At 52.4% G+C, this 14,988-nt stretch overlaps 3 protein-coding genes across 3 annotated transcripts; 1 reads left to right on the forward strand and 2 right to left on the reverse strand.

The window, feature by feature from the left end:
* Positions 1–78: 78 nt before the first annotated feature.
* On the reverse strand, positions 79–3,648 carry N7458_003416 (uncharacterized protein; the record flags this gene model as incomplete). Its single annotated transcript, XM_056906799.1, has 5 exons — positions 79–1,588; positions 1,677–2,808; positions 2,881–2,952; positions 3,038–3,291; positions 3,341–3,648. 5 exons carry the CDS (start codon positions 3,646–3,648, stop codon positions 79–81), a joined length of 3,276 nt encoding a protein of 1,091 aa, XP_056770906.1.
* Positions 3,649–9,140: 5,492 nt separating this feature from the next.
* On the forward strand, positions 9,141–11,073 carry N7458_003417 (uncharacterized protein; the record flags this gene model as incomplete). The annotated part of the gene is made up of 5 exons (XM_056906800.1): positions 9,141–9,231; positions 9,321–9,377; positions 9,690–9,794; positions 9,875–10,093; positions 10,313–11,073. 5 exons carry the CDS (start codon positions 9,141–9,143, stop codon positions 11,071–11,073), a joined length of 1,233 nt encoding a protein of 410 aa, XP_056770907.1.
* A 2,027-nt stretch (positions 11,074–13,100) lies between these two features.
* On the reverse strand, positions 13,101–14,451 carry N7458_003418 (DUF914 domain membrane protein; the record flags this gene model as incomplete). The annotated part of the gene is made up of 2 exons (XM_056906801.1): positions 13,101–14,142; positions 14,237–14,451. The coding sequence occupies 2 exons, from the start codon at positions 14,449–14,451 to the stop codon at positions 13,101–13,103; spliced, it is 1,257 nt and encodes a 418-aa protein (XP_056770908.1).
* Positions 14,452–14,988: the final 537 nt, after the last annotated feature.

Raw genomic sequence — 14,988 nt, forward strand, 5'->3', positions numbered from 1 at the left:
AATGTTTTTTAAAAGGAAATTTAGACATGGACATGCTCGTGAGTGCTGATAGCATGACAAGAAATGACTTGATTTTCTTCAGCCGCCTTTCCGAAGTGACTCGTCTGCGGGTAAGGGCTCGGGACCACCATTGACACCGTTGCGGGGCTCAGCAGCGGACGATTTGGCATTCCTGCGATGCTTCTTCTTCCCAGTGGTCTGCCATCCACTTTGATTGACGTCGTTGGTGCCATTGACTTGGCCACCAGGCTTGCGAGGAACGTGTTCATTGTTCCGGTCCTTGGAATCCCCCGTTGGATTGGAGGCGTTATTCGCTGCGTCTTGTCGCCCCTTTGCCTTGGGCTTATGGTTGTGGCCATGGGCGTGACCGTTAACATGACCATGACCATTCCCATTCCCATTTCCGTGGTTGACACCATTGACCTTCTCGGATGAGTCCACTCCATTTGATCGCCCACGCTTCGAATTGGATACCTGTTGACGTGCTTCGTTGCTCTGACTCGTACCGGAAGAAACCTTGTCACCCGAAGATGTCGAGTTCTTCGCCTGTGCGCCATCTTTGCCTGGCCCATGATGCAAAGTGCCATTCTTCTGTCGATCTGGATTCGCCTTGGCCGTTGTATGCGACTGGGCCAATTTTTCAGCATTCGACAGATGAAGGTTTTGCAGACGGCTGGCGAGTAACTCTGGTTGCCCGTTCGTCTTCTCCGAGGAAACATCATGACCATTGACATTACCCGTCTTCGGTGCTTCAAATGGAACCCGTGTAAAGACCGATGGTGGGTCCATCTCGAAGGGACCGGGATCTTGGAAATCCTGCGACAGGGAATCGGAAAAGCTTGCAGGCGTATTGGCGTTGTGGTCATCCGAAGTTGACGTGTAGTGCGTGACGGCAGTATACGGATCGATCAGATCCATCGGATACTGTGGGCGAGGCTCACTCGGCGGCACCGAGCCATCGACGATCAAGGGACCCCGATCCATCGCCGGTGCTGGTCGCGAAGTTGAGCGTTGCTGTCCTGACCCAGAAGCCCTAGGCGCAGGTGTAGGCGTTTGGTCATGTCGCGCACTCAAGCCTTCCGATGAGAACGACCCGGAACGGTAGTCCTGTTGCACAGGGAGGAAAGACGTATAGCCATTTGGCAGAGCGAGACCCATAGGCGTGGATAAAGGAGGCAACATTGCGTTCTGCTGATAGAGTTGCAGTTGCTGCGGGGTTATGTAGTAACCCATCATATCCTGAGCCCGGCTTTCGTCCACGGAATCGGAGCGTGAGCCGTTGCTGGGAAGGCTGTTGGATGGCATTGCATTCTCGTCTCCACTACCCTCGCCGCCATCCGATGGTTCGGGAATCGGTTGCTGTCTCGAGGTAAACGAGGTATCCAGTGGTTGCATGATCGAATAGGGACTGAACGTCGGGAGGGAGGGGGAGTTCAGAGGTCGAGCAGGCTGAGACTGAGCTCGGAGATTTGCCTTTGGTGAGCCGTTTACAACTGAAGAGCGTCGAGGGTTTCGGCGAAGATCAGGGTGAGCATTGGTTGCGGATGGGGATGGCGGATTTGTGGTGCTGCCTTGGGCGCCGGCCGCACTAACGGAAGCATAGGTAGTAGGACTAGGGTAGAAGTTCTGCTGCCGGCCAGAGGGGGGTGAGAGGTGGCTGGTTCACGGTTCCTGACCTTGACCTTGATGGCTCGTCACCCGTGTATTCCTGCTGCTGCGGCATGGGGAACTGGATGAAAGGCTGGCGAAGGAAAACCGGGGGTGGCCGCCCGGTGATCAATGCCTGATTGTGCAGCTGCATGCGCAACTCTTGTTCCTGTGCTTGGAGCAGCTGAATTTGCTGATAAAGCTGATCGTGCAGCAGAAATTGAGCTTGTTGTTGAGCCTGCAGAGAGAGATCGGAGGCGCTTGCCGCATTGCCTTGCCGGAAGGCAGATTTGGTCCCCGTGTTGGATGTTCGACGACCACCATTAGCGAATCCTCCTCTGGAGTACTGGTTGCCATATCGTCCACCCCGACCACCACGGCCCCCTCTGGTTGGAAGCGAAGCCGTGATGACTGGCCTTGGTTGTGGTGGCGGTCGCTCCCATGTCCGTTCCTCTTCCGGCGGGAATTCAAACTCAGCGCAACAGCCTGCCAGATCAGCATCGGAGGCGTACTTAAAGGCTCTCCGCAGCTCCATGTGCAAACCGCGGAATGACGTATCATCGGCCGTGTTGCCCAAATTCCTCGACGTGTTGAATGGCTCCTCAACGCACAGCCGGTTGTTCACCGACAAATGCCATCCCTTGCCCTCTTTGGAGACCAGCTTTCCCTCGCGTACCGAAATAACGTTTTTCTCGTAGTTGATTTCGTGCCCATAATACCGAAAGAACTCGAAGAATAGCTCGCCGACGGTCTGCTTGTTCCTGCGACCAAATTGAGACAACGTTTCAAGATCGTCATCGAACGAATACACCAATCCATCCGGGGTCGCTCTCTTCTTATGCGGACGAGCCTGCAGACTCGGCAAGATCGGCGGATTCCTTGTCTGCAAAAAGTTGATAATGAGGCAAATCCAAGTATAAGAACTTAATGTACCACCGAGCGCCGCGTCGTTGAGGATTCGTCTTTTCGTCCAGTGCTTCACACACATGGCCAATGGCCGTACTCGTTCATCCACTTCGACATAGGTCCGGATCATGCGGGTATTCTCTAATGCGAGGGTGTTGTTGACATTCATATCACAAGCCAGCTTCAGTTCCGGGTCCCAGATTTTCACAATTGGGACCTTTGCGTGGGAGACACAGACAACTCGTTCCATCCCGTCTGTTTTGTTCAAAGGTTAAGGTCAGCCAAAGACAAGTTCTCTCCGAGCCCACGACTATCCAAAAGACTTACGCTTTGCGAGAACTTCCGCCAGTAGACACACGTGTTCCAAATCTTTGAAATCCGTCGTAATACAAATGTCCACTGCATCCCAGTCAGCCCCGAACGTGTCACTATATTTCCATCCTGGGTCGCACCACCCAGGTCTTGCATTTCTTTGTTCACGTACCATCTGAATCACTCGAACAGAGCTTGTTCCCCGACGAGCCAAAGACATTCGCCTTGATCTCGTGCCCAGGCCATTGCTCATTAAACAGTTTCTCCAATTTCCGAATCAGTTGCCGTCGTCGATCATCGCTTTCGGCAGAAGGTAATAACCGATCGTAGAGGTCCATAATATCCGCAGTGAGCCTTCGCTCCTCTTCGGGATCGAGGCTCGCTTTCAGTCCGTCCTTCTCTTCTGGCAGTATATCCGCCCCTAGACTGTAGGGTATTCGTCTTCGAAAATATGCCATGGCGGTCTCGTATTTACAGCCCCCGAGGGGTTTCCGCGCCGAGGGGGGCAAATGTGTGGACTCGGAATGCGTAGAACGGGGAGAGGTGCTTCCGCGGGCGGGGGGACGGCGACCGGGAGTGAAAGGAGAGGTTGCGCGCATGTTGGTAAGGGGTCGAGGGGAGGGAGTTGGACTGTTGAACACTTAATGGAGGCCGAGGAGGGACCTCGGACGCGTCGGGCTGTGGCATCCATGCCATGGTGCTGGAAAGCTGGACCGACGCTATTGGTGAGGGTTCACCAGGGTGGCGGGAACAGGTCGCATTCCCATCGATGTTTGGGACCATATAGCAATGTTCCAACAACGCCAGTGGTCTCGTGTGGCCTCGGACTCGGCGACTCGGTAGAGAGGACTCGGTTCTGCACACACCCACACCAGCGATTCAGGATCGCCCCTCCGGGTTCCACTTCCAACCGTAGAAAAGACCAAACGAAAACCTCGACCACACGGTAACCGGACGAATCGAGGGATTATGGAAAGGGAGGCAAGACGAATTTTGTTGGAGCGGAGTATTCCGTGAGATATACAGGTGGGGGGGGGGAAGAGAGAGAGGAAGGTCGGAGGTGTGGAGGAATCGCCCTCACACGGGAGCGCAAAATTGGGTCCACGAGACGGGGCAAGCAAATACCCTCAGGGACACGGAAGTGAAAGAGAGGATCAAAGAAGGAAGGATGCGTAAATCGTAGAAACCACAGAAAATTGCCTCAGCCAGGACGCAAGAAAGAAACACGGGGCGAGTTTGAGATCACGACCTCAGCGGGGAGGCGACGAGAGGTGTGTAGTGGGAGAGCACTTTTCGCACGGGCTGATCTGTAGGAAGCCGTTGCCGAAAAGGGGAGAACGTGCAAGTGGGAGAGTCGAAAGTAGAGGAACCGACCGGCGTTCCAAAGAGAGGAGAGAAAGGAGTTGAGTTGAGTTGAGAGTTCAGAGTTGAGGGTTAAGGGTTGAAGGTTGAAGGTCGAGGGAGGAGAGTCGAGGGTGCCGGTTAGTTGGAGGTTGCTTGGAAGGGCTCCCTCCAGGAGTGCTGGTCGTGGACTCGCCAGTCAGCCCACGCCCCTGTTTGGCTCTGCTTGTTGGCGGTAAACCCACTGCCGACCGCACTTCTTCCACTTTCTGACTCTTGAATGAGGATGATATTTTTGGTTCACGAAGACGACGAGTCCAGAAGGACAGGGGTCAATGTGAACACATAATCATCAGCCGATTGTTCCTACGTCCAAGGTCTCATACGAAAGGGCGCCTAAATGGGTGTGCCGAGCTGTCTACCTGCGACACTCACGGTCAGACTGCGGACTCCTCCAGTATGCGACGAGACCAGTCCAAGACCAGCAGAACTGGAGAAAATCAGGATGAAGAGACTAAGAAAATAATATGAGACTATAAAGCTATGGGACTATCTCTTTAGAGTCCAATGTGGCCATGAACATTTTTCTATCGAAGTTCTATTACTCCTTTTCCGCCGGTGATAACTCGATCATCTAGTCTGGGTCTCCTCCCCCCCCCCCCAAAACTGAGACCTGACTATCGATCAATCGACCCCCCTAAATGGCTGAATGACTTCTCCTGAAAAAAAGAAACCCCCCCTCCGGCCTTCTTTGTTACTTCACCCTGGATCCTATCCTATCATACTTTCTTCCTCTTTCCTCTTTTGTCTCCCCTTTTGATACCCGGGAACCTCCCCCTTTCACCAATCCCAGAGTGGCCGATAGTGCAGAACCAGTCCAACCGAGCGATCCATGCAGGTACCATTGATTGACTGATTGATTGATCAAGAACTAGACCCTCCTCGGAGAAAATCCTTTGTGGGGGGGTTATCTACCAATAATTCGAATAGAGGGTTCCGAGAATTGATCTCTCATGAATATATTGGACTATTTCGCCTGTCCTCCAATTTCCCCACGAGTCATTGACAGGACCAAGTCTCGAATACCTAACCATATGAAATACCCCCCTCCCCTTTTGGATCGTCGCTCTGCAAAAACCCCCCGCGATCCTGCACGTTCCGCACGTGCTGAATGCGATAACCTACTTCACTTATCGCCCTGCCTATCACGAGTTGCCACAGGGCTGGATAATAATACTGTCAGACTAGGAGTCAGCCTCTCTCATCCTTTCTTAGATATCCATTTGGATCTGGATCTGTATGATAGCAACTGTAATTATTATGACCCTTCGACTTCTCCTTTGTTCGATGCAACCCCGGGCCCGCTCCGATAATTTGGACCCGCCATGCATATCTCCTCGCCCGTCGGAATCCCTATGCGCCTCCGAAAAAGCTTCCATGAAAGAACACCCCCAGCCATTGAAAAGCCCCCTCTCCCACCATGATCCTCGGAAGGAATACGCTCTTTGTCGCGCTGCCAAACCTAGTGGTTAGTGATTGGTCTCATCGAGCGTCGAGTGTGCTTTGCCGACGAGCCTCCTGCCATCTCGGGGGGCTTTCACAAGCCATGGATAGAGGACGTACGAGGTACTCCAGGTTTCAGCTCATGATGGGAATGTTTTCAAAGAAGTGTCACTGTCAAAGAATCTATATAACCTATCACTGGCCTATCAAGGGCGATCTATACGCGAAGCGAGTCTTGATCCTCGTCCCAGCCAATAGGGGCTGTGGAATGGACAAACGATCTAGCCCCTTCGTCCTCTCTGCGCTGATGAACGGTATGATGGGGCTAGACTGTGAATCCGGGCGATCGTTCAATTCGAGGTCTTGCTATGCAGGTCAGGCTTACTTGTTGGTGATACACACCGGATGGATTGGAAGGAACTACCTACAAGGTACTCCAGTTCACTGTAACTGTAGAATGGAGGCGTGCTGGGGGAGATGACGAGGCGGCGATTAGAGTTTCTGGGGAAAGCTGGGCCTTGGGTTTTCCATGGGAGGAGGCTGTAAAAGTAAATCCATCTCTGGGGATCTGGGGATTGGAGGAACTTATTTGATCATAAAGCCCTCGTCATGTTATTATGCTGCATCATTCAGCCTGGTTGTGCTCTGTCTTAGTACTGGGCCGGTGGTAAGACAGTTCCCAAGGGCCAAATCGCAGTCCCGCTAGCAGCTAGGGTATATCAATTCTTCAGTCTGGAAGAACACTAGAAGATTGATTAGCACAGTGTGAACTGTAGTACGAAAGTATAATCAGTGTGTTTGTCGATCGGCGCAACCGGTTCCTCATCCGTTCAATATGCTTCGTTCAATATGCTTCATGGTGGAAAGTTGTCGACCTTGAATCCATCAAGTCCTGGAAGACCCTTACAATCCCCTTTTTAAAGTCCCCAATCGAGGGGTTTCCTCAGTCTCACTCTATCCACAGTACAACTTATGAACTACAATCCCAACCGCCATCATGAAGGACTGCGGACCTTCCGGAAGAATAATATCTACAGTAGAAATGCTGACTCCGTCGGAAGAACCCCACTTCCAAAAAGAAAACTCCTGAATTGACCAAGTAAATGCATTGGTCTCAGCACGGGCCAGGGTGATGGGGACGAGTCTTGCAGTGACTTGCTTCATACGGAGTGTGTGGGAGTGGTCAACGGCCGTGGGGTGCTGCTGCTGTTCCGAAGTCCGTTTGGATGTGATGCACCTGGCATCTGCTGGAGGACAGTCCTGTACTGTTGTACTGTCTGAATAGCCCCTCATGAGGAGGGGTAAAGATCTTTTTTTTTTGCTCTCCTCCTGGTCTTACCATAATTATCTGTATTCAAGACTGCGTCAAAGCCGACAAATACAACTGTTACAGCCCCTGCTATAGACTATTGCCCTCTTTTGAGCCTTGATCCTGTACTCTCTAATGCTACAGTCGAGCGGAAGATTCCCCTACCTCCAATACTGCACCTCATACGAAGCATTACGATTACAAACATCGTGAAAAGATTCTTGGCAGGTCTATGCGAGTACAGAATACCCGACTTGTACATCGCAGCCCATCATCGTCATCGTACAGGACAAGACGAGATGCAATTGGCAGTGCCGACCGTATGGAGGGGGAGGAGAAAAACCAGGCGGTAATAGTTGCCCTGCTTATGGAGTATTCCGTATTCCGTAATTCCAGGTTCCAGGTAGCTTGGCTCTTAGTCCCAACCCTGTTGATGTACATAACTGGCGCCAATGCGTGAAATGCGGCTTGGGCGGTTCTTGTTGATGCCACCCATGTACATCACAAAGTCAGATTCGAGCGATGACTGTATATGCGATAAGTAAGACATGTATTAGTGAAATATAGCTAACTACAGGAATTAATTAGGTTAGTTAGTTAGTTAGTTAGCTGGGGATTCAATGTCGGCAAGGTGATCAGTAAGTATTCAGTATTATATTGTCGGTTGTCTAGGGCCGAACCGTAGACAATGACAATGTTCGCATCTACCGTAGCGGCACAGTGGGGAAACTCAGCCGAAAAAAAAAAAAAATTTATCCACGACGCCCACGACCTCGTATAGCGCAACCAAGTAAGTACTCTGTACTTCGTTCATAATGTATGTACTGCATGCTAAGGAGGCTACTATCTCATTGTATGATTGCGCACGAGCAGAAAAGGCCAGGGGCGAAAGGGATGTAAACCAGAAACCAGGCTGGGACTAAGACCGGAGCACGAGCTGGATGCATTCCTCGAACGAATCAGACCCGTGCTGAGGGTCGGACACCAGAAGGAGGAAAAGACGCTTGGGCACACGCCCCGTGCCCACAGAATCATCCCCCCGGTGTGGCATCTCCAATCTCCGGTGACCGGCCCCGGTCGAGGGCGAATGAGGACTGCTGGGTTGCCGGAAATTGCCGTGGAGGGCGACCTGGAAGGGTACGGGGCAGGAGGGGAGGGTACAGCAAGTGTACTCCAGACTTGTTTGGAGTAACTTGGAAGGTGTAAGTATGGGATGAACTGTAAGTCCTAGGTTGAACAGATTAGATGAAATAGCTGGCTTGAATGTGGGACGGGACAGTACTGAGACCCTATCTACATGCTGTCTCTGTGCTACTACATCACAATAAACCCATAACATACTTTAGTTCCTCCGAAGAATTCTGTATCTCCAGAGAACATCTGCCCTTTCGAAGCCCTTCTAAAATAGGAGTATTTCTCCCTCGTCGTAATCACATTTCCATGATCTCACGTTGGATGATTAATAAAAGTTATAGTTCTCATTCCTCGTGGTATTATTTCGAGGGCTACACTCTCAAGTCCACAGGTACCAGCGTAGGTTCTCCTCGAGGAGGAGTATTATACATCCGATGACTACCACCTTCTTCTTCTTTCCTCCTCTTCCCCTCCTCGTCCTCCTTCTCATCCCGCTGCTGCCTCGTTGACTCGTGGTAGTTCTTTCCTCGAGGCTCTATTTCTGTAAGTACATTCTGATCGCACTCCTTTTTTCCCTTTTCTCCTCTACCCTATTCCTGTATCTTCCTTGGGTACTGTATGTACTGGTGGAAACCCGCCCGGAACCGCCGAGACGAAAAAAGAGCAGTGCGGCACACCAACGCCCCGAACGAGAGGACCCACGGCTATTTTCCCATTTCCCCCCCAATTTACTAATTTAACTCCATCTTTCACAAGCCCTCCCTCCTCCTCTGATCTTGTTCTTGTCGCCCTGGGCTCTATCAATCCATAGCCTCCTTGGTTGTTGTTCACTTGGGTAAAAGCATCACCGAGTCTGACCAATTTTTCCTTTTCTCTGCCTACTACCAGGTCGCCTCTACCCGGACGGATCAACTTCTTCGCCGCCCCCTGAACGTTCCGGCCCTCCGCGAAGACCTTCCACTCCTCCCACGACTCTTCCTTCACGGCCATGTCTTCGTCCTATTATGAGCCACAGGGCTGGCAAGCTCCCGCTGCGCGCCAGGTCTCATGGGAACAGCCCGTGCCGCCCTCCCGGTCAGGTATGCACCACACACACTCCCATCGCCAATTCGGCCCGCACTGCGAAAGGCGCCAAAAAAAAAACCTCGCTGACCATCCGACTTGACAGGCTCGAGCTCCGTTTCCCAGCGCGATGATAGCCCGGCTTTTTCCTCCCAATTTGACGGTATGCTCGGTCAACTTTTCTCTTCTCCTATGCTCTCTTCCTGCGACTTTTCCGTTGGTTCCTCGGCCGAGAAAAAAAAAGCGGTTGTGTTGGGATACGTCGGGTGGCTGCCGAGGATGATGAATGTGGCCTGACTTGCGACGAAATCAACCCAGTTGGGATCAATTGATGGATTGATAAGAATCAATTCACAATGATCGGAACTGGGGATTTTGTTCAATTTCTGGCACTTGCTGGGAATGTTGAGAAACAAGGAAACTCCGCGAGAGTCATGTGTGAACAAGATGCTGACGGGGTGTTTATCTTTTATAGAGGTCGACCGTGCGATCGACAATCTCGTCAAGAGCGGCAAGTTGTGGAATGCTCCTCGCCGGGACTCAATGCCCATGATGATGGGCCGTCCCTATCCTGAGTACGGTAGGTGGCCGACTGCCCCCAACCGTCGAAGGTATTAAAAGCAATAAAAAACCTCATGTGCTCATTACGTCGCCCGACAGACCCGCGCATGGGTGGTGGCCCCCAGCGACACCATTCAATTAGCGAGTTCGACAATTCCCGGACGCACCCATCGGGCAACGCACAGGGCTTCTATGCCTCACAGCGGTACCAGGGCCGCCCCAATGAGGTTGAGCAAATGATGCAGGCAAAGCGTCGGATGGCGGCACAGCGTGAACGGGAGCTCCGCAACTATCACCAGGAGCAGCAGTACAACCGAAGTACGTGGTAGCCGTGTCAATTCTTTTTCCCTTCATGATTCCCCCCCTCATCATCATCATCATCATCATCATTTCCTTTCTCTCTGCATCTATTATCATGTATTGGTCGGCCCTGTATAATATGACTTGTGTGGTTCTTTTTTTCATTATACATGCCTCGGTCTTCACCAGTGAAATGTGTGGCTTTCTTTTTAATACGTTATTTTGCTGTCTCTATAGGCCTCCTCGCCGAAATGTCAGCAACCAAATCCGATCGTTCCACCAGCCCCGCGGCCAGCATGAGTGAAGACAGTCGCCGTGACCTCCTGGCTCGCCAGCACCGCGCCTTGTACGGCAACGAGAGTCCCGCCTTCTTTCCCCCAGGCCCCCTATCTGATGACCACAACAGGGCCGACAGCCAAGCCACCGGTACCCCTTCCTCTGCCGCTCGAGGCTCGTCTCCCCGTGGAGTTGACCCATTCGGTCTGACCCAGGCCGGAGGTGCTCCTGCCGAGGGGGCATCCGGTCTTCAGTCCCCATCCCGTGCCAATAGTACCTCTTCGCCGAGCTCCGCCATCAATGCCGGCTTCACTGAACAGCCTGGTACTTCGGCATCCTCCCCTGGAGCTGCTGACTCGCCTTCTTCTTCTCGCCAGGGTTCCTCCAAGCCATCCGCTGGCCCTATCGGATCTGTCGGCCCCATCGGCTCGCGTCCCGTGCCCGGCCAGGCCCCGGCCGCCCCGGCCGCTAACCCAGCCCTGAACAAGCAGCGCGCGACCACACCTCTGCCCTCCCCATTGGGCTTTGGTTTCACCCCCAGTGAAGCCGCCGCCGCGGGCGAGCGTTCCACGTCTGCCACCTCCAACCCAGCCGTGATCGCGACCACCAACGCCCCAAGTGCCAAGGACTCGTCGGCCGGCGTCGGCCTCGGCTGGAGCAACAACGGTGGTGTCTGGGGTTCCAAGAGCGGACTCGGCGTGCAGGCCTCGGTCTGGGGCTAATCCAGCACCGTCGCCCTCGCTTTCCCTCTCCCTCCCCCTTGTCACGACATCCTGTCTGCTCTTGCCTTCTTGCGTCTACTTTGAACATTCACCTTTCTTTGGGCTTGGCGTGTTTCTTGTGGCATGCATTTGCGACTTGTGGTTGTTTCCTGCTTCTTTTTTATGGTCTTTCGGACTCTCTTGATGTTCCCTGCTGCGGCGTTGTGCGAGAAAAACTGGCTTTGTCCATTTTGCGTCGGGGGTGCAATACAGGGGCTTGTTTATGCTGTTTCTGTTCTGGGCTCCTTGGTACATATATCTTCTTTGCTTGGAGCGAGTCAATGGTTCTGCGTTGGGGTTTCTTGGGGGACTTCGGTTGGTGGGCGCAATATCCTGACTGGACTTGGACTTGGACTTGGGAGTTGGGACTAAAAACTGGTCTGGCTCTCGGGGCTCTGTGCTGGCTTTCTGGCTTTTAATGTCCTCTGTCTCTCTCTCTCTCTCCGACTCTTTGCTTCTTCGGATTTGTTTGACTTTTGTGTGCTTTTCGGTTTGGATTTTCGGACCGAGCTGGCTTGGGCGGTAGTGGATCGGTGCTGGGCTGTTACTTCCTGCGTGTGTCTGTCTGGGTGACGAGGGGCGTGTTTTATCTTTATTTTCTCCTTTTCTGCCATGTCTTTACTGGAGTCTCTTCGGTTCTTGTTCTTTTGATGGCTGGCTCTTCGGTGTCTTGTGGTGGGATCTGGATGCGAAAAAAAAATTATCAACAGCAACAAAACCGGCCGGCGAATAGTTCCATATCCCCCCCTTGTTTTTCTTGTTATGCATCACCTTTCGTGTGTCTTTTCTTTCTCGTTACGTTACTTGTCTTGATCTCTTCTCTGTTGTTTTTTGTGGCTGATCTACCTTCCCATCTGGTGCCCGTGTTGAAATGGTCGGATAATGGCGCTTCCCCTGAATCTTGAACTCCCTTCGTCTCATTTCTCGGTGTTTGTTTTCAGATTCTTTTTTCTATGTGAATGGACTGGATATGGATTTTCCTTTCTTTTTAATTGTGAATCTTCCCTATAATCTCTTCTCCTATTTAATGCTTGGTGTGTAGGTTATTCGAAATCTGCTGATTTTGAGGAGACTAGGTAATGAACAATATGATTCGTTCTTGGTCGACTCTACTCTTTTACCCTTTTATTGGATGACATCTAAGAGTCCATTGCCTTCTTAACTGTTGTTCAAGGCCGTTGACTTGTTCATTTGCCGGGCTGCCACCTATCGATCAAGGGATCTAGGGCTGGGCTCTGTCATTGTGGATGGTGATATCAATACCTTGATGGAATGCGATGGTGGATCTTTGTCTTTATTTTCCCTTCTAGAAGAGCTAGGTTTCAAACAAATTATTAAAATATCCCATATATTCGCATCGAAATCGCAGATAGTGAAGTTTCTTCCTCATTGTGAGGGCTAGGTACTGGGCTTAGGTACAAATCGACCCATCCACGTCCCAGGCCCCAGGCAGAATGCATCTCAGGGCTGGTGCAGCCCTGGTCCAGTAGAGCAATGCCGGACTGCTATTCCCGTCCCGTCGTGACCTACTTGAGCACTAGAGGATGTTGGCAAATCCATCTGAGAATGACTGCGAATGAATATTACCAGGTAGCTACGCATAGATACTAGCGACTGAAGAGGCAAGATAACGTTTACGTGGGAGGGGTGTGGTGGATATAGAGAATCGCGTATAGGTAGATCAATTCATTCTCATGACTGTTCGTATATTTCAGATCAATCGTCGAGGAAATTAAGCAATTAAGGATTAAACACGCGCATGCCACTATTAGGTAGCAATCAACTTCGGGGGTCAAACCGGTCAAAATACCTGTACAAATCCAATGCGAGCCGCAACGGCCTTGTAAGGGTATAGAATCCCGGGTTGACCCTGACCCTGCCCATCTGAAAGGTATGTACCTCTATCCGCGACTCATCGCAGGCAGAAAGCCAAAGCAAGCTGTGAACAAAGAATACCACGATCTGCCAATCTCATTTCTCTGAGAAGCTCAGACAGAGCTGGTGTTCTGCGCGGGAGGGTGCTCGGGATCATGGTCCTGAGGGTCTGCACCAGCTGCCACGGTGTGCTGGATGCGCTGCTTGGCAGTGAACAATCCCGCAACGCCATTCTCCTGGTTCCGGCCCAGCCAGGGTTTCCGGGCCTCGGCCAGAGCCCTGCGGCCCAGGTAGTAAATCAACTGGCCGATGATGATCAGGACAAAGGCGATGGGGTACATCCAGTGGATGTGGTAGTGGAAGACCTTGATGCCGATGCAGACACCCCAGAAGTTCATGGTGAGCAGGGAGATGTTGAAAAAGGCCGCGGAGGACAGGCGGAACATCAGCGGGGCCAGGCAGTAGAACAGCGTGAGACACAGGGTGAACCCGGTCAGGTAGCCGCCCACCTTGCCGTCCCAGACGGAAGAGTGATAGTTGTGGCGCTCGAAGATGGCGCTCTGCACGCCGTCGATGATGCAGCCGTAGAGCGACAGCTGGCCCAGCACCTCGTATACGGGCTTCTTGCTGACAAAGTACTCCTCCGCAGTGTTGGTCAGACCGTAAAACGAGGCACCCAGCAGTGCGAACAGGTCACCCTTCAGCTGGTGGCCGCTCGAGACATCACCACCGTTGGTACCGGTGATGTGATCCGAGGCAATGAGAACACCCATACCACCGATGCAGATAACGATACCCAGGATCTGAGTGATGTGATAGCGAACCTTGAGGAACAAGAACGAGATGATGACGACCACCACGATGGCCCAGAAGTTGATCAGCTGGGCGCTGAGCATGGTGGTGTACTGGTAGGCCAGCACGACGAAGTAGTTGCCTTGGACGTCGCAGAATGCGAGGATGATATATTTCCAGCCGTCGGTGTAGATTACACGGAGCCAGCCCTTGAATCCGTAACGGTATATCGTGTAAGGAGTAAAAATGCATGTCAGCACGATGTAGTTCAGCAGCGTCTGGAACGTGGGGATGGCCCAGCCCTCCTCGCCCAGAAGCGTGGTGAAGGTACTAGTGGAGGTGTTGGCGATGGCGAGCAGTTGTCTGATCAAGAGCAAATTAGCAATCTTCGGGTGCTTCTGCCGCATCCGCCTCTTTGGCGGCTGCTGCTGCCGCTGGTGGTGGTTGTAGTACTCACCCAAGGAACAAGGTAATGTAGAACTCCTTGGTCTTGAAGTACGCCAAGAACCCCTTCTCCTCCTCGTCAACCTTATCCGCCAGCACGATGGGTGACTCTTCCCCCGCGGCGTGGTTCACCACCGCGACCGAGGCATCCTTTGGCTGCGACGACGATGACACACGGTCAATCGAGTCCGCCGTCTGAACAGTGACCGGATCCTTGAGGCCGGACATGGTCAAAGTCACTGAGAGTGCAATACGAAGCAAAGCAGACGAAAAGCGGGGGACTCGCAGAAGGCCTAAGAGCTCACGACGCCAATCACCGAATGCGGTAGGGGGAAGAAAGAATCCAAAGGGGAGCTTTATAGCCAACAACGAGCGCAAAACTCCCAGAAGTCGCTCGTTTCAGGCAAACACCGGACAGAAGGTGGGTGTGGGATAGAAGGAGGAAAAAGAAGAGCGAAGACCAGGCGCAAAACTCGTAAAAAAAAGAAGCGAACATTGGCGCTGGTCTGGAACCTTTCCCGATTGGGTAATCGTCGATAAAGCACCTGCCACGCCGGCTGAGAAGTGGTGGGAACCAATCAGAGTGCAGGATTTGGAAGGATGGGGTGGGGCGGGCCACAGGGTCACGGAGCAGGCTCTGACTCTGACGGGGGCCGTGCTGAGCAGAGCGGAAAGGCGTGGCTTTGGAAACTAAGGTTAGTAGCATGAGAAGATTAATGGATGGAGACTTGGTTGGAAGATGAGTTCGTTCTCCTGACTCGTAGT

The sequence above is a fragment of the Penicillium daleae genome (genome assembly GCF_028827525.1).
Source record: "Penicillium daleae strain IBT 16125 chromosome Unknown utg000002l_segment0_segment0, whole genome shotgun sequence".
NCBI classification, from domain to species: Eukaryota; Fungi; Ascomycota; class Eurotiomycetes; order Eurotiales; family Aspergillaceae; genus Penicillium; species Penicillium daleae.